Source organism: Apis cerana, linkage group LG15 (genome assembly GCF_029169275.1).
Source record: "Apis cerana isolate GH-2021 linkage group LG15, AcerK_1.0, whole genome shotgun sequence".
Classification (NCBI taxonomy): domain Eukaryota; kingdom Metazoa; phylum Arthropoda; class Insecta; order Hymenoptera; family Apidae; genus Apis; species Apis cerana.
Window position 1 is genome coordinate 4,494,651 of NC_083866.1, and position 22,003 is coordinate 4,516,653.

The window sequence follows — 22,003 nt, forward strand, 5'->3', positions numbered from 1 at the left end:
TTTTAATCCTTTAAGGGAAGAATAGTTGAAGTTTCTCGAATAATCGAGAAAAAAAAACGAATTCGCGCCGTTTCATGGAATTTCATTCTCTAATCGAGACTTTTTCCTTTCGTTGGAACAGGTATGAAAAAGTACTTCACGGACATCTCGTGGAAGCGCAGGATAGACAGAATTCAGGTGAACATGCAGTGCTGCGGGATAGATTCCTCCGACGATTGGCACAAGACGTATTGGCTTCAACGAGAATTTCTTGTAGTCGACTCGCCGGATATCTTGAGGTAATTATCGGTTAATTATATGCCGAGGGACAATGTGTCGGTATCAACCCGCCGTGTAACAACGTATCGACCGGGTAAAATCTATATCCTATCCCCGTTTATCGGCCCATTATCCCCCGTCATGGCGCACGAACAATGCGCCAAGGATTATCGCCTTGCGATCATCATTCTTAAAAGTGGCGTGCTCGAAATGGAACGCGGAGGAAAAAGAAAAATCGTGTCATTAAAATTTTATGGGCGTTAAACAGTTATGTGTTACGCCTCGAACGACTAACGTATTCTTCTAACAAGAATACGTGATATTAATACGAAAACTTGTGATAATAATAATAAGGGGTGAAAAATATTTTCGACGATGAATCGTCGAGGGGTTAGGTAAATATAAGATTTAGTAAGATAGATTTTTATGTAATTAATTTAGAAAGTCAGGAAGGATTTTCTTTTCTTTTTCTTTTCAGAAAATTTGCAATCTTCTTGCTGGATGCTTAATTTTAAAAGGATCGAAAAATATTGGTTGGAGATGTTTCTCAGAATTGTGTTTAGAATAATTTTCTAGGGTATGTAAAGAGGATTGCAAGAAGATGGCACTCGATCTCTCGAAAGATTTCTTTAAAATCTTGGAGGAAGAAGAAGAAGTAGAAGACACGTTTTTCACCCTGGTTGTAAAGGGGCAATTGCAAAGTTCCACGCCCTACTAGAGAGATGCTACTAGAAAGGATTTAAAAAGATGGCTGACCACGAGGTAAAGTGGGCTCCAAATTATTTCCACGGAGTGGTGCCCTCCACTTCCGCTCTCCGCACCGTCCAATTCACTCTACTTATGGGCTCTTTCGCTTTTAACCAACCAAAAATCTACGAAAACGTTTAGATCCGGATAGATGTTTAACATTCGTTTCTTTCCACTGATAATTCTAACTGTATCCGATTGACTCTTCTTCGAATTCTTCTTCTCAATCGCAACGAATTCTCACTTTCGACACTTCGATTTCGATTCAATCAAACGTTTAATCTCGAAGAAGAATTCCTCCCGTAGTCGTCTCATCTTCGCAAACACAATCTTGGAATCTGGGAAACGTTCTCTGTACGTAATAGTCGGAGATTGGCGAATTTTCTGGCCGCGCAGGGAGGCGGAAGTAACGGATGCGAAACATTTGAACGAAACAATTCATCCCTGGATGTTCCCCTTTGCTCGAGAGAGTAGTTTCGCGGTAATTGCCTAATAGTCAGGTTTCTGCAGGCTGACGTATGTGTGCATTAATGCGGTGGCGGTAATACGTTCGATAATAAAGGGTTAATAGCGCGTTCCGAACAGAAGCCTTTGTGTCGCGGCTGGTAATCGCAGATAGAACAGTGGGTTATCGATTTCTCGTTATGTTAATTGCAGAATTATACCTTCCAACTGCATCGATCCGCCCCCCTCCTCCCCTTAGCCGCAACTATTCCCAAACCGTCGACCGCCCCCTCCTTCTGTTTCACGTCGATCTCGTAAAATCCATCCAGGGATTATTCCGCATAACAATAGCGACGACGAGGAGTTAACTCGATAAGGAATAGCTGTAACATCGTCTTAATTATTAGTGAAATTCTTGTCCCTCCTCCTCCTTCTTCTTCCTTCTTTTTCCCCGGCTTCTTCATCTCGCGACAATTGTATTTCGATTCATTTTTTAGTTAGGATCTCGTTCGTCCATCTTTTGACTTTATCCGCGCGAAAGTAAAAGTAAAAGTAATGATTGTTAATCGAAGTTGATGTGCAGATTCGTTTGGTCAATTATTAATTTGTAACTTCGCAATTTAAACTTGAACCTAAAATTGAACATGGTGTCGACTGGGAAAAAATAATCCAGACAATCTTAACTTTGTAAAATTTATTCCTCTTTTGTATAATTACGCAAAGAGGAGAATCTTGGAAACACGTTTCCAAGGGTAAGGTGTAACGATCCCTCGAAACGACACGGGTGGCGAAAACAAAGGATGGAAACAGAGGGAGAGGGAACGAATCTCGTGGAAAGAAGAGGATGGAGTGGTACGTGACGAGGAGATCCGACACGTAGCAGGGATTCCTCTCTTTCCAGGTACGCCAAGTTGGACGGTAGCGTGACGCCGCCTGTGGTGCCCTGGAGTTGCTGTCGAATCGACGTGAAGGGCCCCTGCTTTCACGATCCCCTTCAACTCCCGAATCCAGAGCAGAATTCCTCTTACGAGAGCCTCAACCCTCGGGGCTGTCTCGCCCCTATGAAGATTATGCTAAACGGGACCCTCCACTCCGCCGCCGTGATGATCGCGTTTCTGTTCGTGTTGCAGGTATACTTATCGATCGAGGTTAATTTTAAGTAACAATTACCTTCTCTATAAATATATATCAAGTACGTAGCTCCGCTGTGAAATTGCACGCTTTCGAGTGATCGATATAATTTCGAAATTTCGGATTTCGATAAACTCTCGATGCGACAAAAATCCCTTTCGAATTCGTTCCGGATCGAATTACACGTAATAATAAACGTAATATCGGATATATTAGGGTTTCGTTCACGTGAAAATAATATATATATATTCACATCTCTTTCTATTCGATTTAATTCCGTTTCCGATATTCGCGAGCCCCCGATATCGTGGGAATAGTCACGGTTAATTAAACCCACCGCCGTCCACCTCGCAAGTTTTTCTCCCATCGACCGATAAATTAATCCGTTTAATCTCCCTTCCATCCGCGTCGCTCCTCGTTACGCCCTTTGTCTCCTTCCGGTGTCGATCTGTGCGAATTATCCGCCCCATATTCCTTTCGGTATATTTCTTTGACCGTGATGGGAACAAGTCGTATATACCTTTGCGTTTCGTGATTTTATTCTATTCGAGATCTTTGAGTAATGTTCGTTTGTCTTGTTTAGAAAAGAAAAAAAAGAAAAGTATATACGGAGGATGAAAGAAAAATTGAGGATATTCTTTTTGGAAATTATTATCGCGTTATTTTGTCACGTCGAGGTTAATCGGAAAATGGAGCATAAATCGGGCGTTATATTTCTCGAGTTCTGCAAAGCGCGCAGCGATTTTTGAGAACACCCCGTAAACAAAGTTTCTAAGAACCATCATCGAGAAGGGCGGAACTTTATCGAATTCTCTCCATAAAAAGAAAAAGGAAATACGCGTTCTCGGCTCAGTGTCTCTCAATCCTTCCCCCTCGTTTCTTACTTAATACGACAACTCTCGATCTATTTTATCTCGTATTATTGAACTCGCGCTCGATATTTTCTATTTTCTAATTTTTAAAAAAATATTCCTTTCCAGGTGACGGTGGGCGTGTTGTCGAGGTTCGACTTCACAGCGGCGAGGAACGCCGTGGCGCTGGGCGATCGGTGGTCAGGCTCGCCCGGTTGGCTCTTCGGCCGACTGGATTTCGGCTTAGCCCGTGGACCTAATCTCTGCCAGATCGATCGGGTTAGTGGAGCGAAAGATCGGGAGGACGAAATTAGAAAAATTCGTCGACGGAAATTGGAATTTGAGCAAGCATTTTTTTTTACAACGTCTCTCATCGAGACTCGTTCTCCTTGGCCAGGTGAAGAGAGTTGGAAGCGTGAACTGACCAACTTTCAACAAGTTTCACGGCGCCACTTTATTCGTTTAATTTTCTAATTTCCGTTCAGATTAGGCAATTTGTAATAAGAATTAGATATCGTTCAATTTAACATTCTCCCAATTTCTCTTGCAACAGAAATACAGTGGACAAGGGGACTCGATGATCGATCTTCGCCCGCTCGTGTATTCCAGCGACTCGAACTGAAATGACGCTCGAAATCCGGGAAGAGGATCGATGAGGACGCGTAATATTTCCACGCAGGAGAAAAAAATTCGCTCCTTCGATCCACGTAAGAATCGTCACGAAACGAATCCTTCCCTTTTCCAAGCTTTTATCGAAATGAAAAACACCGTCCGAGAAGAAAGGAAGGAAGGGGGACGTTGGATTTAACGAACGCTCGATTAATCGATCATCGATTACGATACGTCGTCCCCTGCAGGACAAACAAGCCGTCCTCCTCCGGAAAAGGGGGTGGATGAGATAAGAGGCCTCGTTCGTCTAGGCGGAGACGTCTGTCGCGCCTAAGATCGGACGATAGCTTTCACCGTGATTATCCGAGGAATCGGTTAATCGCGTCGCGCCGCTAAATCGCCCGTTTCCTCGCTTGTTGTTGAAGAAGAGGAGGGATCCGGACAAAAGGAGGAGGAGAAGGAAGAAGGATCGTGTTCTTGGAGGGGAGAAAGGAAAGAGGAACTGGACGATGATAAGGGAAAAAACGAGGAGGATCCGAGGGTGCAGTATCGGATGCAGCTGGGGAACAGGTGTAATTACGATCGGAGCAGAGTGGATGAAGATGGTGGATTTTTTTTTGAAGAAATGTAAATGTTCTTTCGATGGGAGAGGATGGTTGCAAAGATTGCCTCCCCCTCTCCCTCTCCTCTCCCTGTTTGTGAATTCATTTCTGTCGTAACGAAAATAGGGAAATGTAAAGTTCAGTTCCAATGTTTCTAAAGGATGATTGCATGAAAGTTTGTGGAAATTCGTACTTGTTGATTATTTCTAACTTAAGGTTTAATTGCCCAATTCGATTCTTAATTTTGTTGTTTGTAAAAGTATTCAAAAGCAGTTTCGAAAGGAAACTTCATAAGAGAAAAAGCGTAAAATTCCTCCCCTGTGAATTCCAGCCTTTTACAATATATAGAGGAGAGGAAATATAAAGTTTCTAAACGATGATTGCACGAGAATTTGTATTTGTTATTCACAGTTTTGAAAAAGGAAATTAATTAATCATACAAAAAATATGAAAATTTCTTAGAAATTATTTATTTGTTAATAACTCGAGATCGCTATTCGATTCGATCTTAATTTTATCGTTCATAAATATACGTGAAATTCTCTCCAAGCCAAACAATCTAATTTCCAATTCTTTCGGAGTGACGAGATTTATTAAAACTAACTTCGATCCCTCGTTCGAAGATCCCAGGGCGGAAGGAGCGACTTGCAGGGGGAAGAAAAGCATAATTGCGCGCTGGTTCGCGCGATGACTCGATTCCAAGCCGCCTGGTTTGATCGCAAGAAGGGAGGAAGGCATCGGCGGAGAATTCTCGGACACGCCTGACGAGGGTGCGGTTCTTTCGAGACCCCGTGTCACGCGAATAAAAGCGTTTCTTGCGGTCTTAAAAGCGAGCAGAATACTGCGAAGAAGGGGGAGAACGAAACGTTTGAGAAGAAATATTCTTCTCCGTGGGATGAAAGACAAATATATATATATATATAAATTATAGACGAGAAAATAGCAAAAATATTTCGAATCTTGTGTTCGCGTATAATTTCTCTTCTCTCTTTGAACGAAACGTAGGAAAATAAGAAATGTTGCGAATTTTCAAGGATCAAGAAAGAAATAACCCAACTCGCTTCGCTTTTTCTTTTTTTTTCTTCCTCCCCATTGATAAGGAAATGCGATGGTTTCACAAGTGCTTTGGATCGAAGCTACTTTTTAAATTATGAATATCGATAGACGAAGCCAAGGTGAAAAGTGGAGTCAATATTTTACAGATATTTTGCAAATTATAGAGTCCCATCTCGAGCGAGATTTTAAATAGAATTTAAAATTTTGAAGATCGACACGTGAATGAAAAAAAAAAAAAAAGGGAAAAATACGAAGGGAAAGAAAATGGCGAGAAACCTTTTTCGCTCTTTACTTTGTTCCTACGATCGTTAAGAAGGTAAAATCTGGTAAAAACAGGCACCTCCACCTTCGTCCCCTCCTGTCGAATTTAATAACGGCGAATTTACGCGGCGGATTTTTTCGCAAACCGTTGCAATTTCCTGCGACAATGGTTAACGAAGTTCTTACGGTCTCCACGTTTTCTCCCCTGTCACCGTAAACCGACCGGTTTTACGTGACGTTCGACGTATTTAACGCTTATGGAGGAAACTGTGCGCGACCAGGTTGGCTGGCGGGAAATCGAGAGGAAGGTATATATATATGAGGACAAAATTTAAACGTTCTTTAGTTAAATTGAAAAAATTTTTCGAATGTTGGACTCCAACAAGCGGGGAAAAATTATCGATGACGATATCTCGAGATTTAATAAATATTTCACTTTTAATCCATACGATTATCTCTTACGATCTAAAGGGGAGTATTCCCGGAGGAATCTCGATTCTTTGACCGATTCGAAAATGCTTCGCCGCCTCTCTCTTCGATCTTCTTGCTCTCTAAGAGAGCGTTTCTTTACGAAACCGTTTATGCAATCTCTTTTCTACTATTCCCATATCCCAAGATCTTTGTTTCTCGCGTTAAGAATATTCAATACATTCAATTTTTATTTTCCAAAAAGAAAAAGAAGAGAAAGAAACCTCTCCGTTTTTCAAAACTCCCTTTTATTTCATAATTCTAAAACCCAAAATTTCGCACCTTTACACACGATATTCCCTATTTTCCTTCTTCTTCCATCCGGTTAATTCGAAATTTAGCTTCGAAAAGAAAAGAATAAATAATTAAAAAAAAAAAATCTCTCCCCTCGAGCGTGGACCGATGTCAGCGCGCGGATTACAGCATCGAACGACGGGGTTACGAGCGCGACGAGCCCCGATTCGAGCTGATTTTCAGAAAATCGAAAACCCGCTCGTCCACTCCAAGCTCGTACGTGTACCCGGTTATCCCGGCTGGCCATTGTTTCCGTTTCGATTCGACCGACGAAGGGGGAGGGGCGATCGAGAAAGCAGTTAGAACGTCGATGGTGGCTGCACGAGACAGCGGAAGCACTCGAGGAAATCCCCGAATCGATCGGCAAAGAAGAGCGGCCGTCGACAAACAACCGCGGATCCCCACCTACCCCGCTCTTTACCCCAAATTGAAATTCGATTTTCCTCACTGGACTTTCCCTCTTCCTCTCCTCCTGGAACAGGCCATCTTACCGTGGGCGTGGGACGAGGATCGAAACGTGTCCGATTTTCAAGGGGAAGATTTAAGATACTCTCTCTCTTTTTCTAAAATAAAGTGTGAATTCGTTTTAATGGGATCAAAACTCGTGTCGAATCGTTGCGTAATTCTATCGATCTCTAGCTTTCGTGTATTAATTTCGAAAAATATTGTATTAACATGCTCCACCATTTAATTTTCCCCTCGTAAATATTTATCAAACATTCGAATTTAACAGGTATTTCGCTCGCAAATCGAGAGACTTAATTTGTCCGTCCATCGATGGAAACGGATCCATCTTTAAGTTTATTTTCGAGAATACTCGCGATACTTCTCTCTTTCTCTCTGAGAACGAGAGAAGTGGAAGGAAGGAACGTTAAAGCTGTTTTCACATTGTCGTTCGTGGAGGAATTCTACTCGGCATGGTAATCAAGTGGAAGCCCGCCGACTGGGTCCATTCCAGATTGGCCCTCGTTCAATTAGCATACATACGGTGGCCACGTACGATTCCTTGCTCCGAAAGAGGAGGAAGCGCTGCCTGCGAGGGTTAATTGATTCGACGCGCCCAAACCATTTTATTTCTCGCTCGATGAAGGACGATTTGAGAACAGTGATGTAGAACGTATCAGCTCGATTAAGCTGTCCTCGAGGGATATCCAGGAAGGCGAGACGCAAGCAATTTCTCCGCAAGTGTCCACAAACATCTCGAGCTTCCATCCCGAATTGGAAGTTTTCGCACTTGCATTTTTCCTCCCCTTGGAATTTCGAAAAGTTTCCACCGTGAAGTAATAAGAAAGGGAGAAATATCTCGGGAAATTTCAAGCGGATCTTCTCTTCTCGCCGCGAAGAGATGGGATCGAAATTATCGAGTTTAATATTTCGAGGATTGCGATGCATGGAAAGCTTCTCTTTAGAAGGAAAAGGAGTCGTTGCTTTACTAGGAGCCGCGTTAATGTCATTTATAATTGGGATTAATATGGAAATGGAAAGCATAGCAGTTTGACGATGTTGTAGTTATTTTTACCTTTGCGAAAAACTGATAAAACATGAAAGTTGGCGAGAAAGAACACAGGGCGTGTTCTCGATCCGATTAAGTTTCGTGTAAATTTCAGCCAGGATCCGTGTATCCGTGTCGTATTTCATAACTCGTTGCACAGGTTCTCGTTCCTTTAATTTCCGCCTTCCTGCTCGGCCTCGACGCGATATATTCGCCTCCTCCCGTTGCAAATTCGTCTGGCGGCCAATTACGAAAACGATCTCTGGCAACCTATAAACTTTCCACCACACCCTTCGATCGAGTTGATTCGCGTCGAGTCAAAAGTTATCGGGGAATAAATAAAGGGGAATCGACGTAAGATTCTCTCTCTTTGCTCGGATAAACCATTGCGAAGATTTTTAGAGACGAGACGAAACTGATCGATAGCAAACAGAGTTGTTGGAGATTAAACAAAGAAAAATTAATCGAGTTGCAACGATAACGATATCAATTGTTGCATCAACGAACCTTCGATCGCAAGGCTATAGATCTTCCTTCCCTAGTTTTCCAAGCTCCATTACTCTTCCAGCTTATCTCAAAGGATCCTCTGCCACCTGGGGAGGGGTAAAAAAGACGTTGCTCGAAGCAGGGATCCAGGTCCCTATCCGAGGGAAGCATTCTTTTAGTAAAAAAATGTTGGAATCCAGGAAACGGAAACCACTTCTTCCCTCCTGTGGTTGGCATCTGGCCGACGAAACAAATCCAGTGGGAGAATGCAGTTTTCTGTTCCTCCTTCGAAAAAAAGAAGAACAAAAACAAAAATCTCGTTATATAATATCTCGTAATTGTACGCGCAACAACAGGTGACTATTCTGTCGGAAGAAAAAACAAGAACAAGATTGTTAATCGATGAACAATATATTTGGATGATCGTTGATTATTATCACTAGATCGATGACAAATAGGGGCCGAGTAATTTTCCGATGATATTTAAAAATATATATATTCTCAGTATTGATTCGGAAAGAAAAAATTGGGGGAGTAAGAATAATGCTTCTCATCCACGATTCGTCCAAAATTCTCGTTAAGCGCGCTATAATGTTGCGATCCAATCTTCTGTTTCTTCGGAAAGAATTATATTAAAAAGAAAAGAAAGAAAGCAGCTTACGAACGATGAAAGAGTCGAAATGACAATGAGATCGAAGGAAGTTGGAACAGAGCGGCACGATATCGATATGTACGTGTGGAAATAGCCAAGCTGCACGAAACCGATCACTAGGAGGAAAGGGAAGAAATAAGGAAAGAGAAGGAAGGATATCCGTCGAGTGGCTCTGATCGGTCAATAACGATTTCCCCGGGAATATAAATGTCTCCGCGAGAGCAGTCGTCCAGGTTGTTCGATTCGGCCCGTGTCCGGCATTGCCTTTTAATCTTGTAGCTTTGCCTCTTTTAATCTCGTTCCGATCGACCGGCTGGTTTCCTCTTCACCACCGTCGCTCGTTCGATGCAATTTCTCCTTTCGTTTGGAACGGTTTAGAATCCTTATCCGAGTGTACGATCCGCAAAGTCGACACTGGTTCGACTGGTTGTTAATTCTGTAAAGTATGAAAAAAAGAGATAGACTCGGAAGTTGTTTGAGAATAATTGCGAAAGATTTGTGAGAGCGCGTCGATTGGAAGATAGAAATATCTTCGATATGTCAATAAGACGATTGCCCTCAACTTATTAACCCTTATTAAAATTCCGAAAAGTTTAAACCGTTGTAACTCGGAAGATAATAACTTCCGGTCGATGGATAAGAGATCATTAGAAGCGTGGAATCTTGCCCTTTAAAACGGTTTTTCGTTCGTCTCGATACGACTTCCGGTTCCCGAGATATCGTCGCGCAAAGACAAGAGTAATTTTTAATCGTTTACCTTCAACTCGATTAAACCCCTATTAAAATTCAGAAAAATTTAAACCGTTGTAACTCGGAAGATAATAACTTCCGGTCGATGGATGAAAGATCATTAGAAGCGTGGAACCTTGCCCTTTAAAACGGTTTTTCGTTCGTCTCGATACGACTTCCGGTTCCCGAGATATCGTCGTGCGAAGACAAGAGTAATTTTTAGTCGTTTATCGTCTTCGTCCTTGTCGTTTATTCGTATCTCTCGCTCGCACCTCTTTCGACTGACCTATCCCAAATTCCAGACAAGCGACAGACGTAATTCTTGGAAAAACGTGGCGTACGCATTTCCAAGAAAAAATATAGGTCACGAGTCCATTCATAATATCGACGTTAAATGGAAACTTTGACTCGTTATATCTCGGCAATGGATTGAGATATCGGGATGAATCGAAAATTGATTTCAACAGCATGATTTCCTCTACATCCTGAATGGGTTTCAAAGAGGAAATTTTTGAAAAAATATTTTTTATTGTTTTATTTGTACAACCGATTATACAAAATATACAAGGACCTAATTTAACGTATAATTTTTACAACGTGATACATTTTCTGCGCATTAATCGAATATTCGATTTTATTTAAAATATATTCTCCGTATGCGTCCGTATCGATAAAGATTTGAAGAGTGGCTCGAAAGAAATAGATTCGTCTACAGCCACAGCGAATTTCCTCCTCGTTGGCTAAAATTGTCTCGGGCACGAGGCTTTCATCACGCTCGGATTTTTACATCGAGCGTTAAACTTTCGGGAAGTGTGACGCTCGCTTTGTCACTTGCACGGCTCGTACATCGGAAATCCACGCCCTTTGACGCCATCCTGAAAAGTTGCTGGCGACGGGCGATCAGATTTGACGGGCAATTGACACCGATAATCAAAGCTTCGCACTTTCTCTTTTCGCTCGACAGCGATGACAATTTTTACTTCGTACCCCGGGAATAAAATTATTTCCCGCTCGTCGCTCCACGCTGAACGAAATTTGTCGGGAAAATAAGACGCGCGCGATATTCCATATTCTTTCGAAATCGTCAAAGAGGCAAGGAAAATTAAAAAATTCGTCTTATTTTTATATAATTCCTATCACGTATCAAAAAGATGAAGAAATAAATAGCAAGAGGGAAATTTCGAACAATGGAAACGCATATGTTTCCCGGTTATTTAACCTTATCATTGGCGATTCCACGGGATCACGGGAGATGGATCAGGATATTTAGAGTGGCGCATCAATCTCGCGTCGGGGGCCGGGCATACGGCCCATTCGGTTGCTCGCAAATCCACGTCGTTTCGCCGGCCGGTGCATTAAACGGGGGATTTATATTTCCTCGAATAGGGGGCGATGGGATCGATCGGCTATTGTCGGCTCGGAGTGGCGCCATTTTGCATCTTATTTAAGGGAAGGGAAAGGGACCGTGCCTCCAATAAAAACATCGTCCCGAGCGAATCGAGGGGGTTGGTTGGTTCACGATCGTTGCCACTTTTGTGCCCTCCACTGCGAATTCCGATCCTCCTCGTGCCCCCTCTTGTTGGGTCATGAGTTACAGGCTCCCCTCCCTCTGCAGATACACGAGGATTTACGAGGTTCTCCACGAATTTACCTACCCACCCCCTCCGCGAGAAAACGTGTATAAATAATTTTAATTTTCTCAATCGATGAACCCCTTATATGTACATCTAAAAATAACGTATCGATCATATATACCAGTGAAATATTATTATTTGTAAAAGTTGCGAAACCCTTGCTCTCCCTCCTTTTCCGTGGCGATCATCGCGAACGTCGCCGGGAAAGTTGGCAAAAATGGAAGATCTCGGAATCGATCGGTCGAGACAGACAACGATCGAGTATCTCGTCCGTCGGTGGTGGAGGATTTCTCCCCGTCGAGGATTGGGACGATTTGGCGCGGCGCTCGACGATATCCACAGGCGTGCTACGGCGAAAGGGCTCGGTGGTAACAGTCGGGACGGGGCGCATAAATCAGCTGCACGAGACCCTCGAGGAGCGCGGAGGAGGCGTCTGGAGGGCCGGCAGGCCAGGCCGTCGATAAAATGCTAAATCGGAGAGGAGATAATAGAGATAAAAATAAAGATAAGCCGCCCCCGGATCCGCACAGAGAGTTCTTGGACGCTGAGTCCACCGACGAGGAGGAGAGGCGTAAGATTTACGAGAAAAATATTAAACGTTCATTCTCTCCCTCTTTCCCTTCCATTTTATACGACTCCTCTGCGCTTTCTTCTTATTTCTCGTCGTTGGACACCGTTAGGCTTCTAACCTAAAAATTAATCGCGCTTAAATTAGGATTGTATATTCTTATAATTAAAGTTATCAATTTTGAAAAATTAGGGAAGACAACGACTCTTGGTGGAATATTTTCGTTGGAATCTGGCACGAGTACATATGAAAGCGTATAGGAATATTGAGCCACGATCTCGATCCTCCACGTTCAATAATAATCGTTCTTTTTTTAAACATTGAATATCTCTATCGATAATCCTTTCCTTGGAAACTTTCAAAATGTATATACACCCTAGAATATCCAGCTTCTTCTCATTCTACGAGCTCGAAGCTGAAAAATTTAAAGAAATATATTGAGAATTTCGGTAATTCGAGAGATCGGATCGACGTCTTCTCGATCGATCGGAAAGCGTTAACAATGCAAATACGCGGATACGATACGCAATGTAACGGGGATTGAATTATGACGCTCGATGCGATCCACTAACCGGCGATTAATAGGCCATTCGATCCGCCCTCGAGTTCCTAATTTGTCTCGAGGTTTACGATAATTCGAGGCCTGCTCCTCGGATCCCATGAATCGCCAAGTTTCGCAAAGTAGGATGAACCGATGACGAGAGTGGTGGTGTGGATATTTGCTCGTGGAATATCTGTGGAGTATCCGCGGAGGGGGAAGGGATGGCGAGAAAGGGAGAGGGTTGAAACTAACCCGCGAACAATTAATGTCACGGGCTGGCTGCGGATGATCGAGGGCGAGGCAATTCAGTGGCGAGGACTCGTCGCAAAATCACCGATGGGGTTTAATTTCCTATTAAATTACCTCTTCGCGTGCCTCTTCGTTATCGAGGGGGGGTTGAAACGCGGGGTTAATTATGCGGCCGCCGAAAATATATATTTTTTTTTTTAATAGATTAATGATTATTATCCTCAATAACAGATGGTGAAAATAGCAGGACGAATAATTGTGCAAAATTAAATTGTTGGGAATTTAAAAAAATAAATGTTGTTCCTCTATTACCGATAACATATTTAATATTATTAAATATTGGATATAATTATTTTTCTTCTAAATGAGGAAAGAAAGAAATCAGACGTAACCTAAAAAGGGGAGAATCTAAAATCCTCTGATCTCTGATTATATTGGATCGAATAAATTCCATTCCTTATCGATTTGGAAGATACAATTCTTCGACTGATCCTTTCCTTCTTTTTTTTAAATTACCTACTTCTACAACGACTGGAATAAAATTTGAAAAACTTCAAAGAAGATGGAAAGGAAAATCACTCGAAATTCTGCCGTGAAAAATGTTATTTCGAGAGGGGGTGGAGAAGAAACAAAAAAAAAAAAAGAAAAAAGGAGGAAAACCCCCAACTAAAATCGGGACAACGTTGCTAGAGGCCGGTAACAGACGCAGGAATGGCGAAATAATTTCGCACATCGCGCAAAGTGGCCGTAATTACGTCGACAATGGTCGCGCGCGAGTTAATACACGGCCAAGCAAAAATGTTTGCCGCGAATATCCCGGCTTCGATCGGGGGTTGCTGCCTCCATCGAGGGGGAAAAAAAGGAGAGGAAAAAAAAAAAAAAGAATTACCCTCGCGTTGAAAACGCGTAACGAAATTGTAACTGTTAATCCTCTCGACGAGAATTTTATTGCGAATCGCTATTGCCCAACCCCCCGACCACCTCCCCACGATCGATACGAATGTTAATGAATTTTAATAAACAGCTCGACCTCCAGCTTTCCCCTCCCCCCAGTCCCGAATATTCGCGTAATCGCGCTGATAATTGAACAATTTGTCACCTCGAAAAATCACCACTCTCGCTGCGCTAGGATTGTAATTTTAGAATTTTCCTCGAAAGGATTTTTTTCCCCGCTTCTCTCGATCACGAAATTTGATGAAAACGGGGCCGCCCTTCTTTTGGAATGGTCATCAAATTTATGAGTACCGCGACATTGATCGAATTGGCAACGGTATTCTAATCCTCTCGTTGTTCGAATACGATTTTAAGTTTGCTTATTGTGATTATTCTGCTCATTTATTATCGACGATTCTTCGGGAGAAGAGGGGAAAGAGTTGAAAAGTTTATTTATTCGCAAAATCCCGCTGAAATAAATATTCTGCGCGAGTCTGGTCAATTCTCTGGACGATGTCAACGAATTTCAACAACTCTTTTTGCAAAAAAAAAAAGAAATTCGCTTTGATAATTGAACGATTTAACTCTCGAAAAACCCTCCCGTTTTCCAATATAAATATTAGATTATTTGAAATTTTGCCAAATTCAATTTTCTCCGCTGTAACTAAATAAACCTCTCAGATCAATCGATCGATCCCCTCTACAAAAATTTACAATAAATTCCTTCTTGTGTATCATAAAAATTGTCCTTTCAAATCCAACAGATCTTTTTCCTTTTATCTCTCTCTCTCTCTTCCCATATCGCGATCCTTTTCTCGCCACGATGATGCGAAAAATTCGGCGTTGCTCCTCCGCCGATGACAGGCGCGCGCGGCCATTTCCGCGCGTGTCGCCAGAGTGTCATTTCCCCTCCCTTTTTCTCCTCCCCCGATGAAAAACGCGCGCTCCTTTCCCTGCCTGCAATACATTTTCCATTATCGCTCGATCCCTCGCGCGCGATATCGCGCGAATGTTATCGAATGTTGGCGCGCGAGCGGTCTGGAAATTCGCGTAGGTAAATTTTTTTTTTTTTTTTAAGCGAAGGAAAAAATGGCCGGGACGTGGACGCGTGATGTTCGAATTCGCGCGAATTTTTTTATTTCTTTTTTTTTTTGCAACGAGGAGATTTGCAACGTGGAGATTGAATCGAGTGCATGAAGTGAAACGGGGATGAAACGGGGAAGGGGAGGTGGCTAGTCGAGGTGGCTAGTTGATTCGTCTAATACCCTAATCTGATTGCGATTCGTATTTTCGTATCGATGCTCGCAACCTTGTGGAGGAGGATGGAGGGGAATATTGTATTCGGATTGATAAATAAAGTCGTACAAAATTTTCGACTCGAAGCTGGCGGATCATGAAAGTTGGAATTGGGCGCGAGAAGTGGAGGGTATATCATGATTATATATAATTACAATAAAAATCTAGCGTTAAGAAAGATGGAGCGAGGAAGTTGGTTAATAAATCGAAAGGAGTGTTCCCTGAAACAACAGCCTTGTTAAGACATGGACTATCATAAAGGTCGGCAAGTTTTATGATCGTCGAGCAGCCGCGAACAACAAATTTTCACTTCCAAACGGGGATGGAAAAACCCCGTATTCCAGTTTTTCCGACAACAAGTGATAAAAACACTTTTTGTAAATCTCGGCCACGAACGAGACACGTTGTTAACCGACGCACTTAACGAGTTGGAGCAAACAAATCCCTATCCATTCCCCTGTATTTTCACGTAAAATCTGTCACGATACGATTTCGTGCTAATTAACACGCGGAGGAAAAAATTTTAATGTAGGAGATTCTTCTATTCGAGGAAGAAAGATTATAAATTAACGCGAATCCAAAGATCCATACGTCCTACCAATCCTTCCGTCCCAACAAAAGCAAAGTCTCCGATCAGTTTTCATTTCCCAAAAGCAACAATTACAAGTGGTTCACCGATAAGAAAAGGAAACTGGCTCCCCTGTTAAAATAAATCCCGGAAATAAGTATAGAGGGATGTGCAAACGTGAACGAAATGTCGTAAACCGACAATGAAGAAGCGTGGAAGGCTACGTGACGATAATAAGTCCTTGCCCGTTTCCTCTCTGGAAAAGATCTGGGGAGAGGATGCATCGTTGCTATCTACATAATGCTCCCTATCATAGGCCGATAAATTACAGCAACGTGTCCTCGATCGCCCCTCGTGTTTCCTCTTCCGCCGATTCGGTGACCGATCCCCGATTTATCGGGATTCCATTAGATTGCCAGCGACGAAGAGGATAAAAACGGAGGTCTCTTAGAGGTGGTTGGATTTAAAGGGCTAATTTTAGGGAAGGAAGGAGCGATTGATTCGAAGCGAAGTGTTTGTGATGTTATTTTGCTCTCGTCACTGTACGTCTGCGTAAACTAGGGTTGTTGGGGTGTGTAATTTTGATATTGCTTGTGTTTGGAATCGAGTCAGTCAAACAGGGGGTGTGTTTCTGTTGCAGGGTATGAAGAGGTGGCTGAAGAGGAGTTTAGACCGGTTTACGATGACGAGGAATTGATGGAGCTGGTTAGTGGTTCGATTCTCGTCTTGTAGAATAGTAAAGTATTCTATCACACGATTGGGTGATAGGATGATGATGATTATGAATGAGGATGAGAAATATAGGGGGGAATTACGTATGAATTATGAGAAAAAATGATGATGTTGAGGGCGGTGATGATGAGGATGAAGATCGTGTGGATGGGGAAGATGATGATGAAGATGATGAGGATGAAAATTGTGAGGATGATGATGACGAGGAAGAGGAGCGGGAAGAGGACGATTAGGATGAAGAAGAGAAGAACGACGATGGATACAAGGATAAGTATAGGGAATAATCGTGATGTCCAAAAAAAAGAAAATATAAATCCGAATTATAATTATAAACAAACATCCCTTCTGTCCTCCTTCTCTGTGTAAGAATAAATTAAATCGTGTCGTAAACCAACCATCTAAAAATCATTTTTCGCTCGAGAAATCATTGCACGATGCATTGCTGGTGTATCTAGAGAGAGAGAAAAAAAAAAACCTTCTTCGATCCCTTTCCTCCCTCAAGATAAGCATCGTGAAAGACATGACGACGTTATCAGGCGTGAAGGACACTCACTGGACCTACTTCTGCGAAATGACGATCCGAGAATTCTTCCTGAACCCGAACTTCACCACCATGTGCATATTCTTCTCCCACAACAGGCTGATCGTCACCCTCTCCTTCCCCCTGATCCTCGTCAACGAGTTCACCTACTTCATCAGGGAGCCGCGGGAGGTGCTGCGCGCAGAAACGTTCAGGAACGACATATTGTTCGGCACTGTGAACGACAAACCGGAATACTACGTACTGTCCATGGTCGAGAACGTGTTGGCGCCGATCTTCCTCAAAGTCGAGACCTGGCCAGACAGTATCCTGCTCAACTCGCGTTTAATTAACCAAACTTTTCCCTCTAAACGATCTGCGAGTTTAATTGGGTGCATATTTCTCCAACGAATATCTCCTATGTATCCAGTTTCGATTAGCTTTAAACACGAGATTCCATAATTTTGCTCCCGATTAGAAGTATTTATATTCAATTAGATCGATAAAAGAGAGTAGGAACCTCTTCGTAATGTATATAAATATATATATATATAGGAAATGACTCGTAAAATTTAAAAAAAAAGAAAAGAAACGAATCATCCCTTTAAGCTTTAAGCTTTCGACGAGTCTGACGACCGGTTACCAACCGAATTTCGTAACTTCGGCCGCGCAATCCCTGTTGCCGCAGCGCGAACTTCCGGCTTGCAGTGTCGGCCAACAGGGGTGGGAAAGTAGAAGGAGGACGGCGAAACAGGAAGGGTTAGAACGAAGTTATTATTACCATAATTTTCGGCTAAATGCACCGCTGCAACTCTTGCCTCCTCCTCCTTCTCCTCCTCCTCCTCTGCTACAATTCGACGTCGATGTTTGCACACGCACACCGCGAATAGGGGAGGAACGACGATTGCATCGCAACGTTTGGCCGGAAGTCGCCTCATTATTTCTAATGGATCCACGTTGAACGGGGTGGTCAGCGACTCGTCCGCTTTTCGTCCAATCTAAAATTGATGGCGTGTATATATATATAGGGGAGTGGTTTTTTTTCTTCCTTTTTTAATTTTTAAATTTTTGCCCTAATTTTTGTGATTGTGACGGTCGTTTGTGACGCAAGGTCATTGAAGTAGTATCTTTGGATTATTTCGAAAGGATATCGAAAAATCGAAATTGTTTTCGTTCTGCGTATTAAATTAGAAAATGGATAGATATTAAGTTTCTTGGAACAATTCGAAATGATGTCGGCAAAAGATATCGCGTATGTATAAATTGTGAATATCCTTTGGAGAAGGGAAATATACGTTTCCCCGATTTGTCGCTTGTTTCCTTAACCTGATACACATGCGTGAAGGCCGATTTCTACACGCACATAGACTCGTTCCTGTGCTCCTTAACGGACCTTACGTACAAAATGCAGGGGTTAACGGTGATATACGTGCCGAGGGAGGGTGACGAGCTGGTTGCGGACGAGGTGACCGCTGATAAGGAGATGATCAAGAGGATGGAGGTGGTGGTGGCCTATTGGACCACCCAAGTGAGGATAGCGCTCTCGGATCAGGAACAGGCGACACCCCTCGAATTGTTGTGCCTCAAGGACGAATATGACTTTTGGATCTATCGACGTTAGTCCCATGCTCCATGCTTGATTTCGAGGATATTCGTAAAAACCGTTCATTCATTATTCATAAATTGGAATTGGAATTTAAAATTCTTGGAATATTTGAATTTCGATTCCTTTAGATCTTTTTCCTCCTTGACGTGTCGCGAAAAAAAGAATCTTCATTTTACGATTATCAATCAAGATTTCACAACTTTCATGTTTACATACACTTTCGATTTTTTTTTTTTTAATACCTTTTGAGAAAAATAAATCGTCGATCGACAGACGACAATCTCTGCGGTTTGAACTACCAAGTGCAGAACCCGACCGTGAAAAAGATAACGGATTTCCTGATGACGAGCCACTCGACCTACGCCCAACAATTCCTGAAATTAAAGGACGAGATCGAAACGTTCGTGAAGGAGGCCATATCGAACATCGAGTACCTTCGAATCCTGGTCGACCCCTCCTCCGAGATAGACAAATGCCAATCGCCGTCCGAGATTCAAGAACACTTGCTTCTCATCATACACCTGATCAGAATTATCTGGTTGAATTCGCCGTTTTACAACACCCAGGAGAGGATCGAGAATCTGTTCAAGGCGCTCAGCAATCAGATAATCATCATCTGCCGGGATTACATAAACTTCGACGAGCTTTTCGCCGGTGAGACGAGAAAGTACATGGATAAGTTCGACGAGTGCATACAAAGCTGCAAAAATTACATCGCATTGTACGACCAGGTATCTTGTTGAATAATTAACTTAATACGACTATATTAACCCCTCTCCTCTCCTTATCGCGTTTTCAAATTCTCTCGCCGGTCGGTGCATTAAGGAACTATTAAACGACGTGTGCGCAGAGTTGCCTCGGATACTTGGGGAAGAGCCGTTAGGCGAGGAGCGTTAAACGCCCTCCCCGCCGCTAGTTAAAATAACTCTCGCTCCCCCTCTCCCTCCGGCGCCTGCAATTAATCTTATCTTCATCTTTAATCGGGCGGGATCGTTGGGCAAAGCAAGCACACGCGGAACCTGCGATCCTCGCGATTAATCTCGCGATGCTCCAATTAAGAATCGAGAGAATAAGAGCGAAGGGGATACAGAACTGCGGCACCAATTGTTTAAAAATGATTCGTCGAATTTTGGAAATTAGGGTTTCAGGTTTCCTCTTGAAGGGGAGGGTCGGAAACCGGGTCAAGTTTTCGCGTTAATACTAACCCCATCCCCAATTTAGGGGTTTCTCGTGTGGTTAGATAAGCGGAGGGGGATGAGAATTGCCACGGGCCACGTACCTACCGTATCCTCTGTGGAACGAGGAGGTGCAAAGGGAGAACTTTCCTGAAAAACCTCTCAGTTTCCAGTTTCGACACGAGGATCAATTGGAAATCCCTTTTACGATTATTAATCCTGACCGATCTTCTCTCTTCGATTCTCTTAAAAATTAAGAAACACTGGTTCTAATGATATATATATATATATTTGTGCATAGTGATAAATAGCGAGAAAGAATAATTTTTCGTGTCTCCCTGCGAGAAATAGGATTCCTGCGCTGATGAAGCAGGCAAAGAATCAATATTGCATTTTCGATATTGTTTATGAAACCTTGGAGAGGAGAGCATCCCTTTCGAATCGCGTTTGATAAAAAAAGAAACAATTTTTTTTCCAAATCGATTCGAAGAAAAACCGATTTCTGATCGGAGATACGAGAAAAAATAACAACATCGCGCGCTCGAACGTTTTTTTTTTTTTTTTGAAATTGAATCATCGGCCAGCCAGTAACGTGAGGGGACACAGGGGAAGGGGAACGAAAGCGCCACTTTTATTTCGAAAATTTTTAATACAATGTTTTGGAGGAAAAAGGTGGTTTGTGAGTGAAACGAATAGAGAGTACCACCATCCTGTGGAAATGATGGTGAACCGTCTCCCCTAAGCAGCCGATAATACAGAATAAATTGTCGAACTGAATCGTGCATTCCCTTATCTTCTTAATATAAATAATATTTTGAAAGGGTTGGATTAATTTCCTCGCGAATAATGTAATATAGATTTTATTATTTTTTATTCTCTTTATCTATCTCTTGTAGAGAAAAACATTTTTTCCATGTACAATTACTTTTCTCCAGATATTTTCAAGATCTAAAATAATTAATGTAATAAATCGGTATTTTAAATTTTTTTTAGACTAGTTTGTAGAAAAATTTTCAGAATAGTATATATATATGTGTATTTGTGAATCTAGGACTAATGTAGTTTAACAAAAAAAATGATTTTTCAGATAGTGTATGCCCATACTAATCTGTTGGGCATGCCGTGGGATTTGAACAAGATCAATATATTCCAACATATTGATACTTGCATCAGCAGGTGCTACGATATGATTGAGATCTGTCAGGCGATGATCGATTTTGCCAGGTAATCAGTCCACGCCTCTTCATGCCTGTCGACCAACGATTAGTTCCAGAATTGAAGATAGCGTGATAAACAGGATGAAATCTCGAGTATTGCCTCGTGATTTTGCCAGTGATTCTTCGTGAAAAAAAATTAAAAATTATTTTCTCATAGATGTCTAATTACAAATTATTCGCCAATCTTTTTATATTTTAAGTTAAAAATCGAGGAAAATTTTCGATAAGAGAGAATTGTAGAGTAAAATTTTTTAAATTCGCGCGATCTTTCAAATTTCTTTTTAACAAAATTTACATCATATTACATCATAGAATGGACGAAACGACAGACGCGGCCAAGCCTATGTTTGGTGGTACGAGGGGTGAGGAGCGAGAAAGGGTGTGTCAGAAGGTCGAAAGGCTGTTTAAGGAGGCTCTGAAAAAAATCGACGAGAACTCTCACAATATCTTCGACATCCACCACAGCATGTGGAACGACGACATGTTCGCCTTTCGAACCGAGATGAAGGATCTGGAAATCATTATCGAGAACCTGGTCACGTCGATCTTCGTCAATTTAAACAACGTACAGGAGGCGATGGAGGATTTCCAAAGCTTTCATAGCTATATGAATCGCGACAAGTTGAGAGCTCTGTTTGACTCAAAAACGAGCGAGGTACAAAGTTGAATTGAAAAATCTGTCTATTATAAATCTTCGAATTTTCGATAAATACCCTTTCAACAATCGAAATTATTTATTTATTTATTTTTTTCTGCGAAAGCATAGTTACAATTTCCATCTGAAGAATTCTGAAGAAAGAAAAAAATATACGTCCAATTTTTATCATAAAGATGTTCATAAGATTCACAAGACATTTTTTTTCTTCTTTCTCTAAATCCTTCAC

The 22,003-nt window shown here is 42.1% G+C and overlaps 2 protein-coding genes across 6 annotated transcripts in view; both read left to right on the plus strand.

The window, feature by feature from the left end:
• Window positions 1-5,690, plus strand: part of LOC107996610 (photoreceptor outer segment membrane glycoprotein 2-like) — a 244,243-nt gene extending 238,553 nt beyond the window's left edge. For 3 of the 5 annotated variants that reach the window (XM_062085683.1, XM_062085684.1, XM_062085682.1), the window contains exons 4-7: window positions 122-278; window positions 2,351-2,579; window positions 3,561-3,710; window positions 3,985-5,690. In XM_062085683.1, the coding sequence (XP_061941667.1) occupies window positions 122-278; window positions 2,351-2,579; window positions 3,561-3,710; window positions 3,985-4,053 (605 nt within the window). In that variant the 3' untranslated portion in view covers window positions 4,054-5,690. Of the gene's footprint in view, window positions 1-121; window positions 279-2,350; window positions 2,580-3,560; window positions 3,959-3,984 lie in introns of those variants that run through there. The other 2 variants (XM_062085680.1, XM_062085681.1) reach the window with 1 other exon arrangement.
• An 11,431-nt stretch (window positions 5,691-17,121) lies between these two features.
• Window positions 17,122-22,003, plus strand: part of LOC107995585 (dynein axonemal heavy chain 2) — a 32,764-nt gene continuing 27,882 nt past the window's right edge. The window contains exons 1-5 of the mRNA XM_062086199.1: window positions 17,122-17,446; window positions 18,450-18,740; window positions 19,001-19,458; window positions 20,990-21,126; window positions 21,432-21,774. Of these exons, the coding sequence (XP_061942183.1) occupies window positions 17,122-17,446; window positions 18,450-18,740; window positions 19,001-19,458; window positions 20,990-21,126; window positions 21,432-21,774 (1,554 nt within the window). The remainder of the gene's footprint in view (window positions 17,447-18,449; window positions 18,741-19,000; window positions 19,459-20,989; window positions 21,127-21,431; window positions 21,775-22,003) is intronic.